Raw genomic sequence first — 23,116 nt, 5'->3', positions numbered from 1 at the left:
ATTGTACATGTATTTTCTTATAAATAAGTGTCTCAAACTAGTTTCACTACAGCAGGAAACTCACTAAATAATGCTGATAATCACCTGGGGTCAGAGGTCACTGCTCCATCACTGAATTCAGGAGGATCTATGGATCGACGGCTCTTCAGAGACACATGACTGGATTGAGGAGATGCTGCTCTCTGACTCCCCCTGCTGGTGACACAAAGATATTATAATAATAATAATTCATACACATATTTACACTGTAATTAACACAATACTGTTAGTTCAGATGATCTTTTGTATAAGTCAGTCGTTTAGCTGTGTCCTTAATTATTGAATTACACTTTAAATGTAAGTATTGAGTTTGAATAATGTAATGAAACATATGAAAGAAATATAAAATACATACAGTATATATAAAATGGTTCAAACGTTGATTTGTATCTTACTAAAATGTGATTTTATATAGTTTATTATATTATTCATTATTATGTACATTAACGGACCGTGGTGAACATATTTAGACGGGTTTTAGGCAGTTGAATATAATAAAGTCCAGTACAAACGTTACTGTCACTCGTCAACGGCAGCTGTCACTGTTGCTAGGCAACAAGAACAATCCTCCATAGGCTAGACCGGTCCGAGTCCATCGGATACAGCCTTTGATATGGGACACAGCTGTAGTTACTGACCGTTAGTTAATATTAAACCTGACAATAAATTGAGTTAGTTTCATTCGTAAAATCTCCAGTGGTGGACTGTAGAGAAGTACATTCCTGTAAAGTGCTGAGGTTTTTTCCTCACAGGACAGCAACTCTACACAAACATGGTCTTTTACAATATGATGCACTGTTGTACATTAAACTACCAACAGTATAAAGTGTATTTTAAATGTAACAACCTTGAACATATTCAGAAGTAAAACACAACATACACAGTAAAGCAGCAGTAATATCAGGGATGTGATTCTTTAACGGATAATTCAGTTTTTTCGGCCTAAAATCATGACCCAGCATGATATGAGCACCCCCTTTGCGGCCTCCATACGCCGACTCATGGATATGATGCGCTCTGTGCCCTCGTGTCTGAATAGAAAGCATATTTATACTGTCTAAATCGTTCCCTATTCTCTATAGTGATCTATGGATCGACGGCTCTTCATAGACACATAACTGGATTGTAGAGATGCTGCATTCTCTGACTGCAGCCCCAGTGCTGTTGATAGTGTAGGAGGGGGCGGGACTTCAGATTCTAGAGAGCATTTGATGGACAGAAGATTTGATGAGAAGCTGAAATGTATGTCATGAAAATCCGTGATCCATTTTAGCAGAAGTGAGACACTGTAAGTTTTGAATGCTTTTATCTCCTAAATGTGAACTTTGTCATTGTTTTGGAATACAGCAGCTTATTCATAACCTTAAGGCTACATGTTCGGTTGTTAAGTCTGACGTCACGCTGCAGCGCTTCCGGGTCCAAACGCTCAATTCACACCACAAGAAAACAATGTAGCGAAAATTAATCAAAGGGGAAATATTAATAATTATTCATAACTCATTATGATTATTAATTATGATTAATTATGAATATGCAAATCGTTAATCAGATTAACTGGACGCAGCTACATTAAAATTAACATTACAATCAGTTAACCTGTTCGTCCAGTGAACGCTCAGTGTTGATTGTTTATTAATTCTAAGAAATGTTAATTTCCAAGTTATGAAAAATAATATTTCTTATTGTACTGTACTACTCAGAGCACGTAGTCCGGATCTATCACTTAAGAGGCAATTCATTAGCAGACGGGGTCAGAACCAAACGTGTATTGTGCACAATCTTTATTAACTAACTCACAAACACATAACTAATAACAAACACGTAACATAACATACATAAAGGGTCACACACACACACACACACACACACACACACACACGCAAGTCAGAATGAGTAATGATAGAGTTGAACCGGAAGAGATGCTGTTACTAGAGCTAATGAAATGTCAAAGGCAATCTGGAAAGGAATCATCAGTTTCTTCAGCAATAGCAAGGTAAGTCTTACAAATTAATACTAACTCGCTGTTTAGTGTTAAAATGTACGATACTTGCAAGATGCCCTTAGGCTGAGGAGCATCGGCTCTGCCATTGAGGAGAGATCTTGGGTGATTATCGAAGTTATTGCCAGTCTTTTCCATGTTGGATGAGGAGCACATGCTCATTTTAGGCCGAGGCCTACAGGCCTTGCAGGCCTGGCCTAGGCCGGCCGCAAGGAGATCGATTCGGTCGTCAGAAGCAAGGAGAAAAAAGAGAAGGAGTGGCCCTGTTCAACGTTTTGACCTCTGGTCAAAGCCAACCTCTTAGGAATGATGGGGGCCAATGAGGCGTTGTTTCCGGGTGACACACACCTCCCCTTGGTCTTTTATGACCGAGCAAGATTAAACTGGTTGAGCTTTGCAGAAGGACTATTAAAGATCCTTATAACACTTATGTGTTGTGCAGGTTGGACATACCTCATACACAAACATTTAAATCTGCTCGACACGAATGCATAGACACCAAACATGGCATAATTGAAGTTACCGTGCAGGTCATAACATTTAACAATCACAAACATGTAAATACAAGGTACAATACAACAACAGTAATAATGGATACATTTCCTGAGAAGGTTCGTTTATAGCACAGTTGTCTATACATTAATGCCATAAGTCTGTGTCTGTGTGAAAATGCAGGGAAGTCAGATTTTCTGTGTCTCTACTCTGTTCTCCAGCGCAACCACATTCCTCGGCGCAATAAACTTGTAACTGAAAACTTCCAGGGGATGGGGACGACTCCAGAGTGAGCTTAAAACTATTGGTTAACTAACCAATAATTGTGTCTGATTTGCCTCAGTCATTAAACAACAAACGCTGCTAATATTCACACATGTTGTGGTGTAATACTTCCAAAAATTATAATAATAACCTTTATCTCCCAGATGGCCAGACAGTGATTCATCTTTTATAAATCATTAAAATATTAATGTCTGTGATGCTGTGAGCACGGAGACTGTTGTGTAGACTGTAAGTGTTTTAAATGTTTAACTTAAAATGTTTAATGTTTATTATGAATAAAATAGCACTCATAAACGGCCGTCGAGATGCCATTCTCATGTGAAATGAGACGAGGCTTGGACCCGGAAATGGCCTTCCTTACGTCATGACTTAACAAGTGGATTCATACTAAAAGCTAAAAGCTTAAAAAAAAAAAACCTTACATTTTGATTTCAGGAGGACTTTAATTTCTTAATATAATCGGCGGATAGGCTTTCAGAGTAACTGATGCTATCCATTTCCTCACTGTCACACACCTAGCTAGCTGTAACACTTCTCATGTTCAGTTTGTTTACAGTAGTTTAATTTTAGGATAGAAAGGCTCAACAACCAACAAAACCAGGTAAGTTCATAAATTCATAGGGTATGTCAGGTTTTTATGATTAACAAACTTAGTTGGACAATTTCATTTGAGACCTGGGGCCGTATTCACAAAACATCTCAAGGCTAAAAGTAGCTCCCAAGTAGCCAATTTAGGAGAAACTCTTAAAAATTAGTGTTGTCACCAAAATTCCAGTAGTCGGTACCAATATTTCTTCATTTTCATGGTATTGGTTATCTCCTGATGTTACAAGCAACTGACACTTGTTGTAAAAGGTCTGAAGAGCGAGTTTTATCTTCAGACATTCAGGCTATGTTTGATTTAGTGCTGTCAGAGAAAGCGAAAGTGAAAATCACCAGCGTTTGTGAAACACACTATATAAATAAACTTGACACGCCTTATAAAGTCTAATAACGAGCACAAACTGTGTTAAATAGAAACTGACGTGCAAGCAAAAAGGTTTCCGTCCTACATTTCTTTTCTACTTTACCACAGTAAATAATGCGAATATAATAGGCAAAGAAACAGATTCAGTGGAATAACTAATGGAATATTGTTAAATTCTCTGCTAATCAGGTGACCAGATCGCGATTCGCAAAACAGAATACAAAGCCGACAAAGCTTAAATTTATATGGACTCAGGTACCCTGTCATTCGGCATGAACCAAAACGTTTCCATGGCATCTCACATTTAACTGTTAACTTGCCTATTTCTTTTGGAAACAAAGCTTTGTGCTTCACTCGTGTCATATTCACGTAAATACTGGCACAGCTCTATCAGTACTACAGAAAAGCGGGTATCGTCACATTTTCAAAATTTCAGAACCGACTTGGTACTGAAGTACCGGTACTTTTGACTACACTATTAAAAATAATGGCCGTGTCAGTCCTAATTTTAGGAGTCCTAAATTTTTGAGTATTTCACAAAGCATTTTAGCACTAAAACTAGCTCCTAAATCTGTGAAACATTAGTCAAGAGGACTCCTGAGTCACTAAGACCAAATCACAAACAGTCCTAATCCACCCAAAGACACTGAACACCACTGAGACAATAGCGACAGAGCCTTGGGTGCTGAACCTTTTCTTCATAAATGAAATACATTTTGATTTATAGATTTGAAATTATGATGAGATGCCAAAAAAAACTCGTTTAAAAACTCTCTCAACGGCTCTGCTCCATCGTAGTTCTGACTGGTGACGCGGTGCGCGATGACAGTTGGGAGATTTTACCTCTCTACTTCCTGTGAAGTGATGTATTGATGTTCCCCTATTCCCTATGTCTATTCCCTTCAAACTGAACATTTTCGCTCCCTTCGGAATGGAATCTAACTTAAGATGGCAAAATACCCTGTGAAGTCCATTTCGCAGTTCACTTACGGTCGAATGGAGCGCACCTTTAGCCTACATTTAAAACCTTTATTTTAATGTGGAATCATGACACCTCATTCTACAATATTTCTATGATTCATTCGCTGACTCCTCCCCCATCTTTTTACGCTAGTAAGTAGTCATGCGTCAACCCAAAACAGGGAATTTACCTCATGTTGCTTAAAATACCAACAGCTGTCCAATGTAATGCGCGTAAGCTGTAATTAATCTATCGAATGTTTTCAGTTAAATGTTAAAAAGACGGAGACTGTTTAACATCTGTAGTAGTGTAGGCTGTAGGGTGTAGGGCACATGAATGTAGCTTTTGATGCGATCGACGCGGGTTCGAATATTATATATATCTCAAATTTTAAAGGTGCCCTAGAACAAAATTGTTTTTAACTGCGTATTTTGGGGCATCATTATAAATGCGCCGATTCAGGCTGCTTCCCCTTTAAATGCTCGTGCTCCCCCTCCTGAGCTCGCGACTCTATAATACATTGCATAAACAAAGTTCACACTTGGCGTCTTTTTTGAAGCTGTCAGCGTCTGATTTACATTATAATCATATGGAGTAAGGGAGGAAAGAACGCACACAGCTGTAAAGAGAATGAAGGTGTGCTAAATAATGCTGATAATCACCTGGGGTCAGAGGTCACTGCTCCATCACTGAATTTAAGAGGAAGACTCATGGATCCATCGCTCTTCAGAGACACACAGCTGGGATCTGGAGATGAAGATCTCTTCCTCGTCTCAGAGTCTGACATCTTCCCTGTATATGGAAACACTGGGAACATTACATTAATATTACACTGATGCATTTAGCAGATGCTTTAATCACAAGTAATTTACAGTGTGTTGATTTCAGCACATTTCCCAGTGAACAACATGTGCTCTAAGAGTGTCTTGATATACTAAGATATGAAAACATTATTTCTAAATATTCTCTGAACGATCAAAATGTGTCTTAGTTAGGTGAACACTAAAGGAATATTTCATTTGATCATTCTGGAAACATTAAGGGAACGTTACTATCTGAATGTTTTCTGAATGTCCTGATAAAGTAGAAGTTAAAAAGAGACATTCATCTAACATTTGACACTAACAGATAACTTTCATTATATCACGATCTAACAGATAACAAACCATCTATTAAAGTTACTGGAGAGACGTTTGTTCATGAGTTTGAGAGAACATTAGTCTTGTTATTTGGGATGTTCTCTGTGAACATCAAAGATAATATGAACACAACAAAGAACTGAATCATTAAATGAATTAAACTAGAGCTGGGACACATATATTTCATATCAGTGGATATTGATAATCATCAGGATAAATGTCAAATCTTTATTTCTTTCAAATAAAGGCAGATTTCTCCTCCTGAGGTAAAGTTGTGGAAACCAGAACATGACAAACACTTGCAAACAGCTGAACATTTCACACATCTGAGCTACAATATTCACAACATTTACAACAATAACAAAATACATCAAAATATGCAGGAGTAAACTTTAGTAAAATCATTTTTCCTGAACAAAATTAAGGAATCGACCCTGCTTTGTTCCCTATATAACATTATAATTATCAGAAGACAAGAAAATGATTTCACAGAGGTTACATCACCTAAATATATCTTCAGTGGAAATATCTTTACGGTTTTGATATAATCTGGATAAAGATTAGAAAGTAATGTAATGAAAGTAATGACGCAGATCCGTTATATGTTCCTTCATTTCCGGCGTCATCCATTCATGAGTCGTCAGTGTTTGTTGTTGTCAGTGAACAAGAGTGTGTCACGATCATATAAACACACAGAACAACATCATATAACAACATGACACGATATTAAATAAAGCTGATAACTGAACTTACCGTCAAACTCACTGATGTGAAGTTCAGCACCGACACTTCAAGCTCCGAATCAAAACAGAAACAGAAACAAACATCTTTTTTTCTTCTTCTTCTTCTTCTTGTAGGATTCCAGCAGTGCAGACACTGCTAAGAGTATTACTGCCCTCCACAGGTCAAAGTTTGAACTAAATTCTCACACACAGTCCTGTGTCATGAAGAACTGAAGAACTTCCTCAGGGATCAGTTTATTACTGTGTCCAAACAAAGATAAAACAGAAAAAGCCTCAACTCCAAGTCCTGCTAGTTTAACAAATAATATATTTCTTTCTACCCTATATTTTCTACATTCCAGGAAAACACACCTTTTCCAGACTCCCACATTCCCATAGTCCAGAAACATGTTTTCCTGCTATACATAAAGTGTACTTTAACCCACAGTGCCTCAACCTCAATCCACACAGTTTCACTGAATTCCATGTGGGATATCAAAGTACAGAAACATCTTTTCTTATCGTCAGGTTTATAGAAAAAGTATTCTACTCCTAATTTCCTTTTCCCACCCAATCTGCCATTGCTTTTAAGTCCTCTTTAATTCTTTCTCTCATTTCCACTCTCCCAATAACACATGAACATCTTCTTCTCTTCCTAAGCTCAATGTTATCCACCTGCTCATTCCCCTCATGCCCGGGAACCCAGATAAAACTGATATCGCAATCAAACCTAATCCTAAAAATCACATTCAAGATGTCATTTACAATGACAGGACGAGCTTTAGATCTTCATGCTCTTAAATGTTGTCGAGCAGCAGCAGAATCAGAGCAGATAATGACTTCTCTAGCTCTGACTTCCTCAATCCACCACAGAGCCCATAGAATTGACATTAATAGATAGAAAATTAAAGATGAAAATTGTAAAGCATATCAGCATGTTCATCTAGATAGAGCTGAATAACAGGCATGGCAGTGTTTATCACTGCATATATTGGTGCTGTTGCCTAAATTCACCAAACACAAGACGCATTGGGATTGTCAATTGGGATTTACTGTTTACAAATTACACAGTTTTTGTCCATCTAGAATAAAACAATTATACCTATAGAAATTAAATATTCATATAAATTTAAATATAAGTGTAATATACGTTTAAATTATCCAACAGCGTGATGTTTATTATTCTTAGATGGACAAAAACTTAAAGGTGATAAAGAGGATCTTTTCGTCGACTGAGAAACCAAAGACTGTTAGTGAGTTTTTGAAATGAGCGCATGCGTAAGAACAACCCCCTCTCCTTTCGAGGGAACGCCTCCCAAAACTTGTGCATGAGTATTAGAACACGAGTGTTTACCACCGGCATTCGCTGTGTTGTGTTAGTGGATTCATTATGTCGGACTCACCGCAGATAATGATAATGTAGCGGTGAACTACTAGGCTATGTGTTATCATTTTTCCCCAGCAGCTACAGCTCCATAAAAATAATAAATCAAGTTAATATAGTATCTAATAAGGACATATAATAATAATAATGCAATCAATCAGTCAGTCAATAAATAAAGTTTAACTCACGTGCATAATACTAGTAAGTGTTTTGGACCATACTATAGTAAAGTGTAGTATACTGTATACATTATACTATTTACAACACTTTGTTAATGAATGCTTCAGTATACAGTGTATTAACTATGATGAACTGATAAACTGTACTGTATAGGCTACTTTAGTTTTTACTACAGTAAACTCTAGTGTATATTGTAGTAATATACCCTATAGTTGTAGAAAACTATAGTATTTGGGTAATTTGTTTATATTACCCTCAACAACTATAGAATTACCACAGCAAATAAAAGTACTATACTATACTATGGTTCAAAAAAACTATAGTATTTACGATAAATTACTATAGTATTTTTTTCATCTGGTCCAAGCCATGTCTAATCATTTTACAACAGGCGTCCAATCAAAACAGACTTCTGGAAAAACTGAATTGACCAATGACAATTGAGGTTACACTGAAATAAGTAAAGTCCCGCCCCACGACTGACAAAAATCAAAAGTGTTCGCGCGAGCGAAATAGAAGATTGAGCGCGAGTGTGGGGAATGATGACGCGCGTGCTGCGAATCTTGTCCGAGCACGCGAGGGCTTGATCTGCGCGCAGAGGAGATGTCATGCGCGCGCGCGGGTTTAAAATGAGCTTGCGGGCTCCCGTTTCCTCGCGTGCAGATCTGTTATCCTCTCGCACTGCGCGCGCAAGCATCAATTGTGCGCTCGGTCATTAATGGCATTAAAATGCCGCCATAGGCGGGAAAGAGTAAAAGTAGATTTGAAGTAAACTCCTGTGTACACTGCCAGTAGACTAGCCTACACAAAATCTCTTTAAAATGTACTTATTACATTTATACTTCAAATCCACTGAGATGTTTATTTAGTGACATATCACTGAAGACTAAATGATGTAAAATTATAATTCAACTTTATTTTAGTGCACATTTCTTAATATTATGCCTAAAAAGTGTTTTAATCAGAATATCCTGTTAATAAGGATTGTATGATCTTTGTATAATATCAGTCTTTAAATATTTAAAGTGTTCTTGCAACTTTAGCATAAACATACTTCAGTTTGTTTTATTCACAATTAAAGTTCATTAAATACAAATTCAGTCGTCCCAATTTAGCAGACAGTCGCAGGGTATTTTTATTAAGCACGTAAATATGTAAATGTATTTGTAGTATACTTAACACAAAATAAATGTATTTCAAATACATTTTAGTATATGTATTTTTTCGCTAGGGAAGTTTATACGTCTATATTCAAGACACCAGAGGTGTGTAAATTCTGCCTAATGCACACTGTATTCATGTCATTTCCTTCCAGATGTTTGTGTGATACACTGTAAGCATGTTTTCACCAGACTGGTGATAGATGTGGGGAAAGGGGATCAAACACAAAGAGCAGGGTCAAGCTGGAGAGTTTTGATATGTTCACGAAGGGGTTGCCAAAGCTTGATGAAGATGGTGCTAGGTCGGTGAAGAGAGTACCTCATTTTCTCTAGTTTCATCAAATAAAGAACATCTCTTATCCAGCGAGTGTAAGATGGAGGGTGAGGGCTTTTCCCATTCAATAGAATTAAACGCCTAGCTAAAAGAGTCAGAAAGGCTACAAAATCTGAAAAGTGAGGAGGCAAAGAATGGCCAGACAGGAGAAGCCCAAATAAACCTGTGACTGGACAGAGTGAATATCTGCAGAGGTAATGGCTGACAATGAGACGAAAATGTGCCTCCAAAAGGAAGACAGGGCAGGACCAGAACATGTGAATGAAAGTGGCTGAACCAGAATGACTCCTGTCACACTCCTATATCAGTCACACGGCATCAGATCAGAATCTCCTTCAGCGCAGATTGTCTCGCTGCCCCTTAGCAAGCTGATTCAGCGATCTCCTCTACGGCCATCCGCCGATATCAGGAGGAAAAAATGACCAGGATTTTTCCCCAAATAGACCCGACCTCAGTGTTACAGCAGACAACGTGTCGTATTTATGGCCAATAACATCACAAAACTCATGGTGATTGAATGAATTTTATTATTGTATGAACTAAAATACTTAGAAAATACTGACTTGAGGCTGTAACTGATGCCAAAGGTGCGTCAACAAAGTATTGAGCAAAGGCTGTGAATATGTACGTGATTTTTTCATGTTTTATTTTTAATAAATTTGGATTTCAAACAAACTTCTTTCCCGTTGTCATTATGGGGTATTTGTAGAATTTTGAGGAAAACAATGAATTTATAATGACATATTTTCCATTTTGGAATAAGGCTAACATAACAAAATGTGGAAAAAGGAGGCCGATCACACGAAAATGCGTATCAATAGTATGAGTTTGTAATCTCGTAGAATATACGCCAAAATGAGTTTTGGCGTGCTTATGGTACGCAGTTTTTCGCGTGCATATGATACGCACTTTATGGCGTATTATACGTACGAAACCCCCACCCCAATCCTAAGAGCGTATCATATACACGCCATAAAGTGCGTATCATATGCACGCGAAAAAAACACGTACCATGACTGGAAAAATATTCTGCAGGTGCATTTGAAATGTTTCAACTAATCATCTTGTAATGAACATAATTTAAGTATGAATTATCATATGCCGTAAAAGACAACAATACTCAAGCACAGTAAAAGGTTTAGCCACAAACTCAACTGACTGACTTCTCTTCTGTATGATTTCAGTCTCTTCAGATCTTACTGTACATGATTTATGAGCTTCTACAACCTTTGACCTCCTAACTGAACTCCTTTCACAAACTGATCATAGAAATAAAAACAGTATAAATAAAAATGAATAACACAGTTTTCTCTTAGTCTTATTAAGTGCAAACAATAATCAAAGTTCTCTCTCAATATTCAAAGTTCAAACAGAGCCCAGATCTAAGAGAAGGTTACAACTACACAGCCAGCCTAAGATCACTTTCATATTGAGAGATATTTGCACACATCAGGGAGCCACTTTCAAAATGTAACACACACAGTTTCTGCCAATCTCATGTTAATCTTGAGTAAATATAGAGTATTAATGCATCCTTCATATCTCCGAAAAGTCTTTAGTTTTATCATATTTATAACAGATAGTTACACTAAACTGAGTCTTTCCAGAAAAAGCTGAGCTCCTGGAGGCGTGTCTGCTGTCAGTGCTGTGGGCGGAGCTAAAGAGTCACAAGCGTGTGCAGCTTTTGTGTAGAGATCGTCTGCTAGCTGGACATCATTATACAAAAAAAAAGAACAAAACGTTTGTGTTGTTTACATTATATGCACTTGTGCGCCGATTGCCAACAAAACACAGGCATCTGATGCAACAAAACGTGTTGGTGTGTGTGTGTGTGTAAGTCACACTCCTTTCGGTGACAGGAGCTGCGTCTCATTTCGGAGGCTGCATCCTCTGGAGGTCGCATTTGAAGGCTGAATACTTCATCAAGGATGTCTTATTTAAGAAAAGTAAGAAAATGTGGTTTGAGAGGAAACTTTGATCTGGTGATCTGTAGGGTTGAACTCATCAGGATGTGTCTAATCCCTTCTGATTCGACCACGAACAATCTTGGTTTCCTGCAGATTATTTTTCCTTGCTTCCCACTTTGTTGTACCCTTGAGGAGTTTGTAACCTGACCACTTCACCTTTCAGAAGGGCACAGAGAGGCTTGATGGTTCTGTCATAAGACAGCTTCTGTCGATAACACGTGTGCAGGTCGTTTTCTGAGTGTGACATGGCTTTTCTCTGAAGGGACAAGCAGCTTTTTGTCAATTTGGGAGTGTTGTCCATGTTTGTCTTGACAGAATTCATTCTGCTGGTGATCCAAGAATTCCCAAATGAGGAATGTTTTTCAAATTGAGTAGATTGAGGAAGACGTCTGCTCCATCTCGCTTTGATTTTTCATCAGCTCATTTGCACTTCACACCACTTGTTCCTCTTTTGATCATATTTTGTCTTGGTTTTTGTCAGGGTGCATATGCTATAGGACAGGGATGGGCAAACTCGTCCTGGAGGGACACTTCCCTGCAGAGTTCAGCTCCAACCCTAATCAAACACACCTGAACCAGCTAATCAATGCCTTCAGGATTACTAGAAAGCTACAGAAAGGTGAGTCTATCAGGGTTGGAGCTAAACTCTGCAGGACAGTGGACCGAGTTTGCCCATCCCTGCTACAGGATCATTTTGCTGAAGGCATGACACTCCACACTGCATCACATGTCAGTGTAATATGTTTTGCCTTGGAAATGTGTTTCGGAGAAGAATGCCTTGGTTTTAAATTACATTGGGAAGTTTGATTTATTTCAATGATCCATTAACTCTGAAATTGAAGCCATGATGGAGCTGCTGGGTTTAAGGTAGTTCAGCGCTCCTCTTGTGTGTCTGCAGGTCTGTGTGAGAGCGCGTCCTGCGGCGAAGTGTTTCTGTTGGCCTCGGGAGCGCTGGCGAACATCACCTTCTTCGACAGCATGGCCTGTGAAATCCTCCTGCAGCTCAACGCCGTTCACATCCTGCTGCAGGCCTGCAGAGACCGGCAGCGCGTCGACACGGCGTACTCCAAAGACCAGGTGCTGATCTCTCCGTTCACAGACACAGCAGTCGTTTACTGCAGTTATCCTTCTCAGATCTGTTCCTCTTCCTGAATGAACTGGTTCTGTGTTGTGCTAAAACTAGGGCTGTCGATTAAAGGAGTTAATTTGGTTCCATTAATAAAATGTCATCTCACATTGCACAGAGTTTAGTTACGAACATGACACGATGCTTCAATCCCGACAGGTTGTGACGATCCTTGCCAATCTGTCAGTTCTGGAGCAATGCACCGCAGATGTCCTGGAGGAGAAGGGTATGTGAACATCACCCGTCAGTGTTTTTATCTGTCCTACAACATCTGAGAGTTACACGTGCTGTGTTCAGGAATCGAGCAGCTGTTGGTGTTGCTGAATGAGAAGCCCTCGTCCTCCAGTCCATCGGAGGGCGCCGCATGCGAGCGTGTTCAACAGAAAGCTGCCGTCACACTGGCTCGTCTCAGCAGAGACCCGCTGGTCGCTCAGACCGCCATACAGCTCCGGGGTACGAGAAAAACTCTTTAGCGATGCTCAAAACAACCAGACCTGATATCGTTACACAACTCAAAGCAAGTGTCAAATACTGCACAAGCTTATCTGAGAAGAAAACAGATCTTGGATGTCTGAAGTTCCCACAGAGGAACCATGTGTAAATCAAATACTGTACATGAGACAACATACAGTAAATAATGCTCAGCATCTCTTTAGCGTTTAGTATCTTATCAATTAAGAGATTATTAATGCTGTGGCCTGATCTTTAGGTTTGTCAGACTGCAGATGGTAATCTTGTATCTTCTCCTCAGCTATTCCTCGTCTCATTGAGTTGTGTCGCTCACCAGCCGAAAGGAACAACAGTGATTCAGTACTCGTCGCCTGTCTGGTAGCTTTTTTCAAATGTACAATTGTACTAATATTCATTCTGAACTGAAATGTGTTGCCATGTAAATGTACAAATATTCTTCAGTATTCCTGCATGACCGTGTTATCAGTTATCAGAAGTCAAATCCCAGAAGGCTGTAGAGTTAAGCAGATGAGTGATAAGTTCAATTAAGCACAGCTGTTCTTCAAATCAATCATTGTTAAGGTAAACTGTACCTAAAAGTAAGGTTTAAACAAACTGCTTGAATGTAATGTGGAAAGATGAATTTTGAACTTTCTTAGCGTCCCTGAACATGACCAGAGCCATACAATCCTAATAACAGAAAACACATTCTGTTTGAGCAGAACTGGAGGATGTGTTGTTACCCTTACAAAAAATAAGTATACTTCAAGTTCATTTTATTAAGTATAGTGAAAGGTGGGATCAGTAGATTTTGAAAAATGCTAAAGCACTTGTCCAGTCATAAACCTTCATTCCAGTGATATTCTTTTGAGTTCTTTTGTATTGTCCCATCTCTCATTCTGCATTTTTTTCTCTTATTTTCAAATCTCCCTCTTACTCGTTCTCTCTCCTCGACCATCAAACACCCCTGATGCTGATTGGTTAGACGTTTGTTGTTGGTGTCGGCCCGACTAACTTGCAAACTGTGTAATTGAAATTCTACTGAGTCCTCCTTTAAGCATATAAGTATATATTATGTAGTACGTATACTAATATCAATGTACTAGTAGTATACTTATAAGTGTATAATTTCAGTACTGCTTGGGACTACAATGGCACACTTTTTTAAGTGTATAGAAGTATACTTTCAAGTAGGCTATACTTTAAGTGTAACACTAGTAAACTTTGTACTGCATCTGTGCAACATGTGAACTGATATTGATAGTTTACAAATTTTTATGACATTTTTTTTCCAAAAAAATTCTAAAATTCTACCTTTTTTCATTTCATTTTGATAATATTTTTTTCTACTTTTTAATGCATTTTTTTATTTACCTTTAAACTACTAGATTTTATCAATAAATAATATAATAAATATAATGTATGCACATTCTTCACATTCTTTCAACTTAAATTCAAAATAACTCTCCATTTCATGCATAATACTTTTAATTCAGTAATCTCAGTAAAAAGTAAAAATAAGTAATTAATTCAATAATCTCACATTGGGTGTCTCTGTCGACCTCTTGTGGAAGAAACATAATATGACATGGTATTTCATGACTCTTACCACTAGATGGCTTTATAGCTCTATATGAATTGATCTTCTGGGTCCTTTTTCAGTTTATTTCTTCAGTGTGCATTCAGGTGTCTATTTAGACATTATAAAATCATTGTTTTGGTAAAGTTTTAGCATTTTTAGTTTAAATTCACCTTTTTTAGGTTTTTCTTTTTATACTGAATTGCCAGATTCAAGTTAGTAAGGTGGACAGCAAGGAAAACCTTGACGGATATTGATTTGAAAATGCTGATTTTTATTCAGAATAAAAAGGTTGTTCTGCATTGTAAATGTGTTCAAATCTAACCATATCTGTGTCAGTCTGCATTGTGACTGATTGATTTTTATTTGAAGAAATTAACAAAATAAACATTTCCCTGTTATATTCCAAGTTCAAGTGTGACAAAAGTCCTTAGGTCTTTGACCACTCTGATGAACACTCAATTTTTATTTATTTATTTTTTACAAACCAAGTACACTTAGAATACTTCATTATACTTTTAAGTATATCTCGATCAAAACAAGTACAGGCCAAATATACTGAGATCTTACTGTCAGTATAAGTCACGTATACTTAAGTGTGTTTTAAGTATATTTCTGAGAAGTACATAAAAAGTAGACTGAAAGTATACTTTCTTATTTTTTTAGTTTAAAGTAAGTATACTAATAGCACTCTTGAACACACTTCTTTTCATCATTACGTATATGTTTGACAGGCTGCTTTGAGGAGGCTTGCGGCTGAATGTCCGGACAGTATCGGACCTGCTGACCATCAACAGCTGATCAAGCCCAGACTGGTGGACTCGTTCCTGTTGTGCTCCAACATGGAGGAAAGCTTCGTCTGAATCAAAAACAACCTGTGCAATTTCTCAAAGTATTTATTTGTTACCAAAAGAAACCACATTGGCTGACCTGTACATTTTTGTATACAACCTCCAGCCATCCGGAAGAAATATAACATGGATCATGCATGACTGAAACATACTGACTGATGTAAAAAGCATTATTTACATCAGTCAGGGATTTAGAAAATCTTTGTACAAAAGTATCAAATAAAAATGAAAACTCATATTCAGCTGCAGCTGTGCTTGAAGAATCAGACATTTTAAATGTATCATGTGTATATTTCCTATTCAAATCCCAGCCAGCAATGACACGTGGGGCCCAGATGGGTTAACTACGGGTTCCATGGGTACTGTGTGGGCATGGGCTTTGGCTGGGTGAAATCAGCGGGTCCCATGTAGGTTTTGTAGTACGAGTCCCACATAGGAAGCCCATATGAGCTGATTACATGGGCCCCATAAGGGACAGGCATGGGCCAAGTGGGCATGGGTTTGATCTGGGAACACATATATGGGTCTTGCATGGCATATTTATGGGCCAAGTGGGCATGGGTTTGAACTGGGAATGCACATATGGGTGCTGCATAGAATTTTTATGGGCCAAGTGGGCATGGGTTTGATCTGGGAACACATATATGGGTCTTGCATGGCATATTTATGGGCCAAGTGGGCATGGGTTTGAACTGGGAATGCACATATGGGTGCTGCATAGAATTTTTATGGGCCAAGTGGGCATGGGTTTGATCTGGGAACACATATATGGGTCTTGCATGGCATATTTATGGGCCAAGTGGGCATGGGTTTGATCTGGGAACACATATATGGGTCTTGAATGGCATATTTATGGGTCAAGTGGGCATGGGTTTGAACTGAGAATGCACATATGGGTCCTGCATAGAATTTTTATGGGCCAAGTGGGCATGGGTTTGAACTGAGAATGCACATATGGGTCCTGCATAGAATTTTTATGGGCCAAGTGGGCATGGGTTTGATCTGGGAACACATATATGGGTCTTGAATGGCATATTTATGGGTCAAGTGGGCATGGGTTTGAACTGAGAATGCACATATGGGTCCTGCATAGAATTTTTATGGGCCAAGTGGGCATGGGTTTGAACTGGGAACACATATATGGGTCTTGCATGACATATTTATGGGCCAAGTGGGCATGGGTTTGATCTGGGAACACATATATGGGTCTTGAATGGCATATTTATGGGCCAAGTGGACATGGGTTTGAACTGGGAATGCACATATGGGTCTTGAATGGCATATTTATGGGTCAAGTGGGCATGGGTTTGAACTGGGAACACATATATGGGTCTTGAATGGCATATTTATGGGCCAAGTGGACATGGGTTTGAACTGGGAATGCACATATGGGTCTTGAATGGCATATTTATGGGCCAAGTGGACATGGGTTTGAACTGGGAATGCACATATGGGTCCTGCATAAAAATTTTATGGGCCAAGTGGGCATGGGTTTGAACTGGGAATACATATATGGGTCTTGAATGGCATATTTATGGGTCAAGTGGGCATGGGTTTGAACTGGGAATGCACATATGGGTCCTGCATAGAATTTTTATGGGTCAAGTGGGCATGGGTTTGAACTGGGAAAACATACATGGGTCTTGCATGATATATTTATGGGCCAAGTTGGCATGGGTTTGAACTGGGAACACATATATGGGTCATATATATATTTATACAACAGTTCTGTCTGGTTCTCGAATCTGATTGGCTGATAGCCATGCGATATTTCAGCGATAACAGCACTCCTCCTACCTTTTCACCGTTTGTATCACTCCGCTTGAAGTGACCGTCATGGCGGCCGACCAAATCAACCGCAATTTTTACAAATACTACTTGTTGTACCACAAACTGTAGTTTTAATAATTTTTAGGCGAGAATGTAGTTGTTTAGATCTGAAATATGTGACTCATATTTAATAACAGTGCCTATTTTACAACTTGTTTTGACGTTTTCGGAGATGTGAGCTCCAGGGCGTCAGCGGCCGTTCAGTGCTTCTGTAACCGCCGAGAACAGCTTAATCTCGGCCAGTGCTTCGTGGATTTGCCGCTGGCTCTTATAGTGGTTAAACATGAGACATTATTCAATTTGAGTACATAGAACAGGCAATCTTTGGTCTTTATTAATCTATTATTTGTTCCAGAGCAAGTCAAATTGTGCTATGTTAAATTTGATAATAATAAACGACGTTATGTTACATCATTATATATAGGCTAGCATATTGGCTTCAACTAGACGGGACATATCAGACGAAGACTCTTCTCCGCTCTTCAAATACGTAAAACATTAAACTTTATAAACATAGGGTTTTTTGAGTAAAGAAAACGCTTTACAATTTTTTTTTTCAAACATCAGATCTTTATTTACCTTGGCATTGCATAGAGGAGATGTCCAAACTGCGTGCGCACTTCATTCACGAGGGGAGGCGGATTAATGTAATGAGGTTTGATTGACAGTTTGAGGATCCAATGGAGTTAAGAGGTTTTGTCACAAGCTCTTTAAAATCCTTTTCATTTGTTAAATATTTGTAAAACCCACATACAAGCGTAAATGTTTTTTGTTTTGTTTTTGTTTTTTGTAAATAACTAGTGCTTTGTTTGACTGAACTGTACAATTGTGCTTATTTGTTGTTCAATAAATATTATTTTATATAAATATGTCCATTAGTAAGTAATATGGATTGAGTGAAAGTTACATTAATACGCCATTAGATGGCGGCAACACTTTACAGGAGGAATGAGTCAGTGAAGCACAAGAGACTTTTAAATTGAAAGGAACTTTTGCAAAGGAAGTTGTTTTTAGCGCTGTGGTGTTATACAAAGATCGCTTTCCTCAGAGGACATTCAAACGGACTTTTATAATGGATATAATATTATGGACATCGACTTGAAGAATGAATGTAATGCAATATATCAGACAGGTAATAGCCTACTCTCTCTCTCTAATACTGTATAAAATTCAATGTGTTTCAATGAAGCGACTCGACGTTCCTTCGTTACTAGTTCTAAAGTGACGTTTTAGAGTTAGTAACGGAGGCTTGGTCCAACTGACAACTTGAGATATGAATCCGTGGCGGAAGGAAGTAGTGCTGCACAAAAGAGGGTTTTAAAGACACTCCGTTGTTGTTCTTATTTATTTACACACTCGTGCCGTCACTTGGGTAAAGTTGGTTTTATATTCGCACATTCAGACATCCGTATTCAATAGCCTTGTTAATCACACTACATTGGACATTCAGTGGACATTCACAAGTAAATATGCCATTAAAACAATACTTGCCTATTTTGATCGGCTGTGAAAAATGTTGTAAGTTGACAATCGTTGGTTGTCAATATCATGTCGCTGCTTAAAATTCACAAACATTAATTTATTGCACATTTATTGGAAAGTTTGAATTTATCATAAGTCCGAATGTGCGAATATAAAACCAACTTTACCGAAATCGTGCCGTCGAACTGTTGTATAAACGCAATATCACACTCGTAGCCGTGCGATATGGCTGTATATCAGCACGCAGTGATTACCTACGGACGAATCACAGCGTGCTGATATACAGCCATATCGCACGGCTACGAGTGTAATATTGCTCATATATCTATGGGTAAAAAAGAACATCGATAACACAAACGCCATGACTGTTTTGGATGTATTTTTTGGAGAGATGTTTTGTTTTCTTTTTTTCAGACATTTTTAAAAAATATATATTTCTTATTTATTTACCGGTACGTTGTAAAATTTAAATTGTTTTTTTTTTAATAAGTATATTTATTAATTTTTAAATATTTCAAAACAAGATTTAAAATCGAACAAGAGGAAAAAAAAAAAAAAAAGGGCTTACCACCTCATTAAATCAATTTAAGAAATAAATGAGATAAAGAATGACATCAACATACAAACAACATACCTTAGACATTTTTGCTCCAATGTGCCGCACATATGTAAACCTCATTAAACAAACCCTCTAATAAGAATAGAGGATATATCTAAGCCCATATATACCAAAAATGGGTCCCACCTTCTATGAAAGAGGACATCTTTATTATAAGAAGCACAGGTTAAGTAGTCTAATGATACATATTCCAATGTAACCCTGTGCCATAGGGACCTAGAAGGGGCTTTATCGACTAACCAATTTAAAAGAATGCATTTTCTTGCACAGAATGTTAAGAATTTACAAAGTGCCTTTTTATGTTTGTCTACGATAATGTCATCGTATATTCCAAGCAACAAGTGTTTTGGACCGTAACCAATATTAATAGATAAAATAGCATTAAGTTCTTGTTCAACCATAATCCAAAACTTCTGAATCTCCCTACAGAACCAAAGACAGTGATTAAGATCTCCTTCCTCGGTTTTACATTTTGGACACATTGGCGAGCAGTCTTCTTTAAACTTATGCCTCCCCAGCCAGCAATGACATGTGGGGCCCAGATGAGGGCTTCATGGGCGGCAAATGTGGGCCCCATTATGGGCTTGCACCCGGGATCCACATTGGGGCAAGTCGTGGAAGCCCAGACGTACTAAAAGTGGGACCTGTAAGGGTACTGCATGGGTCTTAATTGGGCAATTCATGTCAGACCCATTTGGGCCCCACCTGCCCAAAGGGTTCCAAAGTGGGCTTTGCAACATGGCTACACAGATGGGCTTTAAATGGGATCTGTAAGAGTCTTATGTGGGTCCTAACTGGGCAATTCATGCCAAACCCATTTGGGCCCCACCTGCCCAAAGGGGTTTAAAGTGGGCTTGCACCCGGGATCCACATGGGGGCCAGCCGTGGATGCCCAGATGGGTTTTAAGTGGGATCTGTAAGGGTCTTATGTGGGTCCTAACTGGGCAATTCATGCCAAACCCATTTGGGGCCCACCAGTCTGAAGGGGTTTAAAGTGGGCTTGCACCCGGGATCCACATGGGGACCAGCCGTGGATGCCCAGGTGGGTTTTAAGTGGGATCTGTAAGGGTCTTATGTGGGTCCTAACTGGGCAATTCATGCCAAACCCATTTGGGGCCCACCAGTCTGAAGGGGTTTAAAGTGGGCTTGCACCCGGGATCCACATGGGGGCCAGCCGTGGATGCCCAGGTGGGTTTTAAGTGGGATCTGTAAGGGTCTTATGTGGGTCCTAACTGGGCAATTCATGCCAAACCCATTTGGGGCCCACCAGTCTGAAGGGGTTTAAAGTGGGCTTGCACCCGGGATCCACATGGGGGCCAGCCGTGGATGCCCAGGTGGGTTTTAAGTGGGATCTGTAAGGGTCTTATGTGGGTCCTAACTGGGCAATTCATGCCAAACCCATTTGGGGCCCACCAGTCTGAAGGGGTTTAAAGTGGGCTTGCACCCGGGATCCACATGGGGGCCAGCCGTGGATGCCCAGGTGGGTTTTAAGTGGGATCTGTAAGGGTCTTATGTGGGTCTTAACCGGGCAATTTGTGCCAGACCCATTTGGGCCCCACCTGCCTAAAGGGGTTTAAAGTGGGCTTGCACCAGGATTCAACCGTGAATGCCCATATGGGCTTAAAGTGGGCTCTGTAAGGATCTTATGTTGGTCCTAACTGGGCAATTCATGCAAGGTAAGCCCAACCATTCATTTAAGGAAACAATCTAAGAAAAATTAAAAATGAATGTAAGTACAAGATAAATACAAGACACTTGATGCTTTGAACTGCAAGAAATATATTAAATTGAACAACAAAAATTATCTTTAAAAAACAATGTCAGAACATACGGTAAACTAAAAAAATATATTTTAAAAAAATCTCTGAAAAAAACCCTCCAAAAATACAATACAAAATACACTCATTATATAATACATTGAACAACAAACATAATCTTTAACAATTAAAATTTTACAGGACACAAGAGGGCGCTATTTAATTGTAAGGGGGTTATTGTACGGGGAGGAAATTGCTTTCATGAACATTTATTGGCCTCCTGGCCATCCGGGCGATTTTTTGACTACAGCATTTGCCAAATTAGCAGAGTGGGGAGTTAAGACGTTGTTTATTGGGGGAGACTTTAACTGTCATCTATGCCCCATTATAGATAAATTCCCAATGGGTAAACCATTATTATCAACTCAGGCTAAAACTGTTAAGGCTCTCTGTGAAGACTTTGACTATGTAGACATTTGGAGGGCTTGCTATCCTGCAGATCAGGAGTATACTTTTTTCTCTAGGGTCCACAGCTCTTATACTAGGATAGATTATTTCTTTTCACCAAAAAATATGTTACAGCATATAATGTCATATAGGGAATATATCTATATCTGACCATGCAGCAGTTTTTGCCGAATACTCTTTTGGGAACCAGAATGTTAAGTCTAATAGCTGGAGATTTCACCCATTCATTTTGGCTGATCATAATTTTATATCATATTTTACAGAGGAGTTTAACTCTTTCATGTCTATTAACTCTGCCTCAACTGAAGACTCACCTTTATTATGGGAAACAGCCAAAGCTTTTTCTAGAGGCCTTATTATATCATACACACTAAGTAAAAGGCACAGACAAGCCAAACAAAAAGAGATCTTAGAATCGAAGCTTAAGGATGCTGAGAGATTATACATTAAAAAACCAACCCCTGGTAAGATGAAGGAAATTTCTGCACTTAGATCTGCTTTAGATTCTCTTCTAACAAAACAAGCAGAAGTTAAATTACGTTTTGCTAAACAGAAAATATTCGAACATGGGGATAAAGTGGGGAAATATTTGGCATATCTAACGAAGAAAAAGTCTGACTCTCAGTCTATCCTGTCCATTGTTGATAGTAGCGGTAAACGCTTCCTGGACAGCTTATCTATTAATAATATATTCAAAGAATGGTTCGAAAATTTATATAAGTCAGAATTAGAAGGGGATACAACACAGTCTACAGAGCTCTTCTTTTCCACCCTTAACATACCCACTTTATCAGAGGATCAGACCTCATCCCTTAACGCTCCCATATCTAAAAAGGAAGTTTTAGAAGCCATAAAGACTTTGCAATCTGGAAAAGCACCTGGACCAGATGGGCTAAGTTGTGAATTTTACAAAGAATTTAGAGATTTATTAGTTGACCCCTTGCTAAATATGCTCAATGACTCATTTGTAAAAGGCCACTTGCCACAGTCCCTGAGAGAAGCAAATATATCCCTGATTTTGAAAAAAGGCAAGCAAGCGGAGGACTGTTCGTCATATCGACCTATTTCACTGCTAAATGTAGATCTGAAGATTCTTTCTAAAATATTAGCAACACGATTAGAATGCCTTCTCCCTGCTCTAATAAAGGATGACCAAACAGGCTTTATTGTAGGACGTAACTCTGTCAATAACATGCGTCGCCTGTTGAATGTGATACAGTTTGCTAAACAGCGGTCAGTAGACGGTCTTGTGATTTCTTTAGATGCGGAGAAGGCATTCGATCGCATCGAATGGCCCTACTTATTTCATACGTTATATAAATTTG

At 38.7% G+C, this 23,116-nt stretch overlaps 2 protein-coding genes across 5 annotated transcripts in view; one reads left to right on the top strand and one right to left on the bottom strand.

Moving 5' to 3' along the window:
• Window positions 1–6,705, bottom strand: part of LOC125247878 (NACHT, LRR and PYD domains-containing protein 3-like) — a 31,783-nt gene extending 25,078 nt beyond the window's left edge. Inside the window, exons 1-3 of one of the 4 annotated variants that reach the window (XM_048159414.1) lie at window positions 6,636–6,705; window positions 5,406–5,550; window positions 85–195 (exon numbers count right to left, since the gene is read on the bottom strand). In XM_048159414.1, coding sequence (XP_048015371.1) covers window positions 85–195; window positions 5,406–5,530 — 236 coding nt within the window. In that variant the 5' untranslated portion in view covers window positions 5,531–5,550; window positions 6,636–6,705. Of the gene's footprint in view, window positions 1–84; window positions 196–5,405; window positions 5,551–6,635 lie in introns of those variants that run through there. The other 3 variants (XM_048159415.1, XM_048159417.1, XM_048159416.1) reach the window with 3 other exon arrangements.
• A 5,750-nt stretch (window positions 6,706–12,455) lies between these two features.
• On the top strand, window positions 12,456–13,465 carry LOC125247883 (protein inscuteable homolog). Its single transcript, XM_048159425.1, has 3 exons — window positions 12,456–12,706; window positions 12,915–12,981; window positions 13,053–13,465. The coding sequence occupies exons 1-3, from the start codon at window positions 12,608–12,610 to the stop codon at window positions 13,226–13,228; spliced, it is 342 nt and encodes a 113-aa protein (XP_048015382.1). The 5' UTR covers window positions 12,456–12,607; the 3' UTR covers window positions 13,229–13,465.
• The last annotated feature ends 9,651 nt before the right edge of the window (window positions 13,466–23,116 follow it).

Source organism: Megalobrama amblycephala, linkage group LG15 (assembly GCF_018812025.1).
Source record: "Megalobrama amblycephala isolate DHTTF-2021 linkage group LG15, ASM1881202v1, whole genome shotgun sequence".
Classification (NCBI taxonomy): Eukaryota; Metazoa; Chordata; class Actinopteri; order Cypriniformes; family Xenocyprididae; genus Megalobrama; species Megalobrama amblycephala.
Note: the sequence above shows the minus strand (reverse complement) of the source record. Positions and strands in the feature narration are given on the sequence as shown.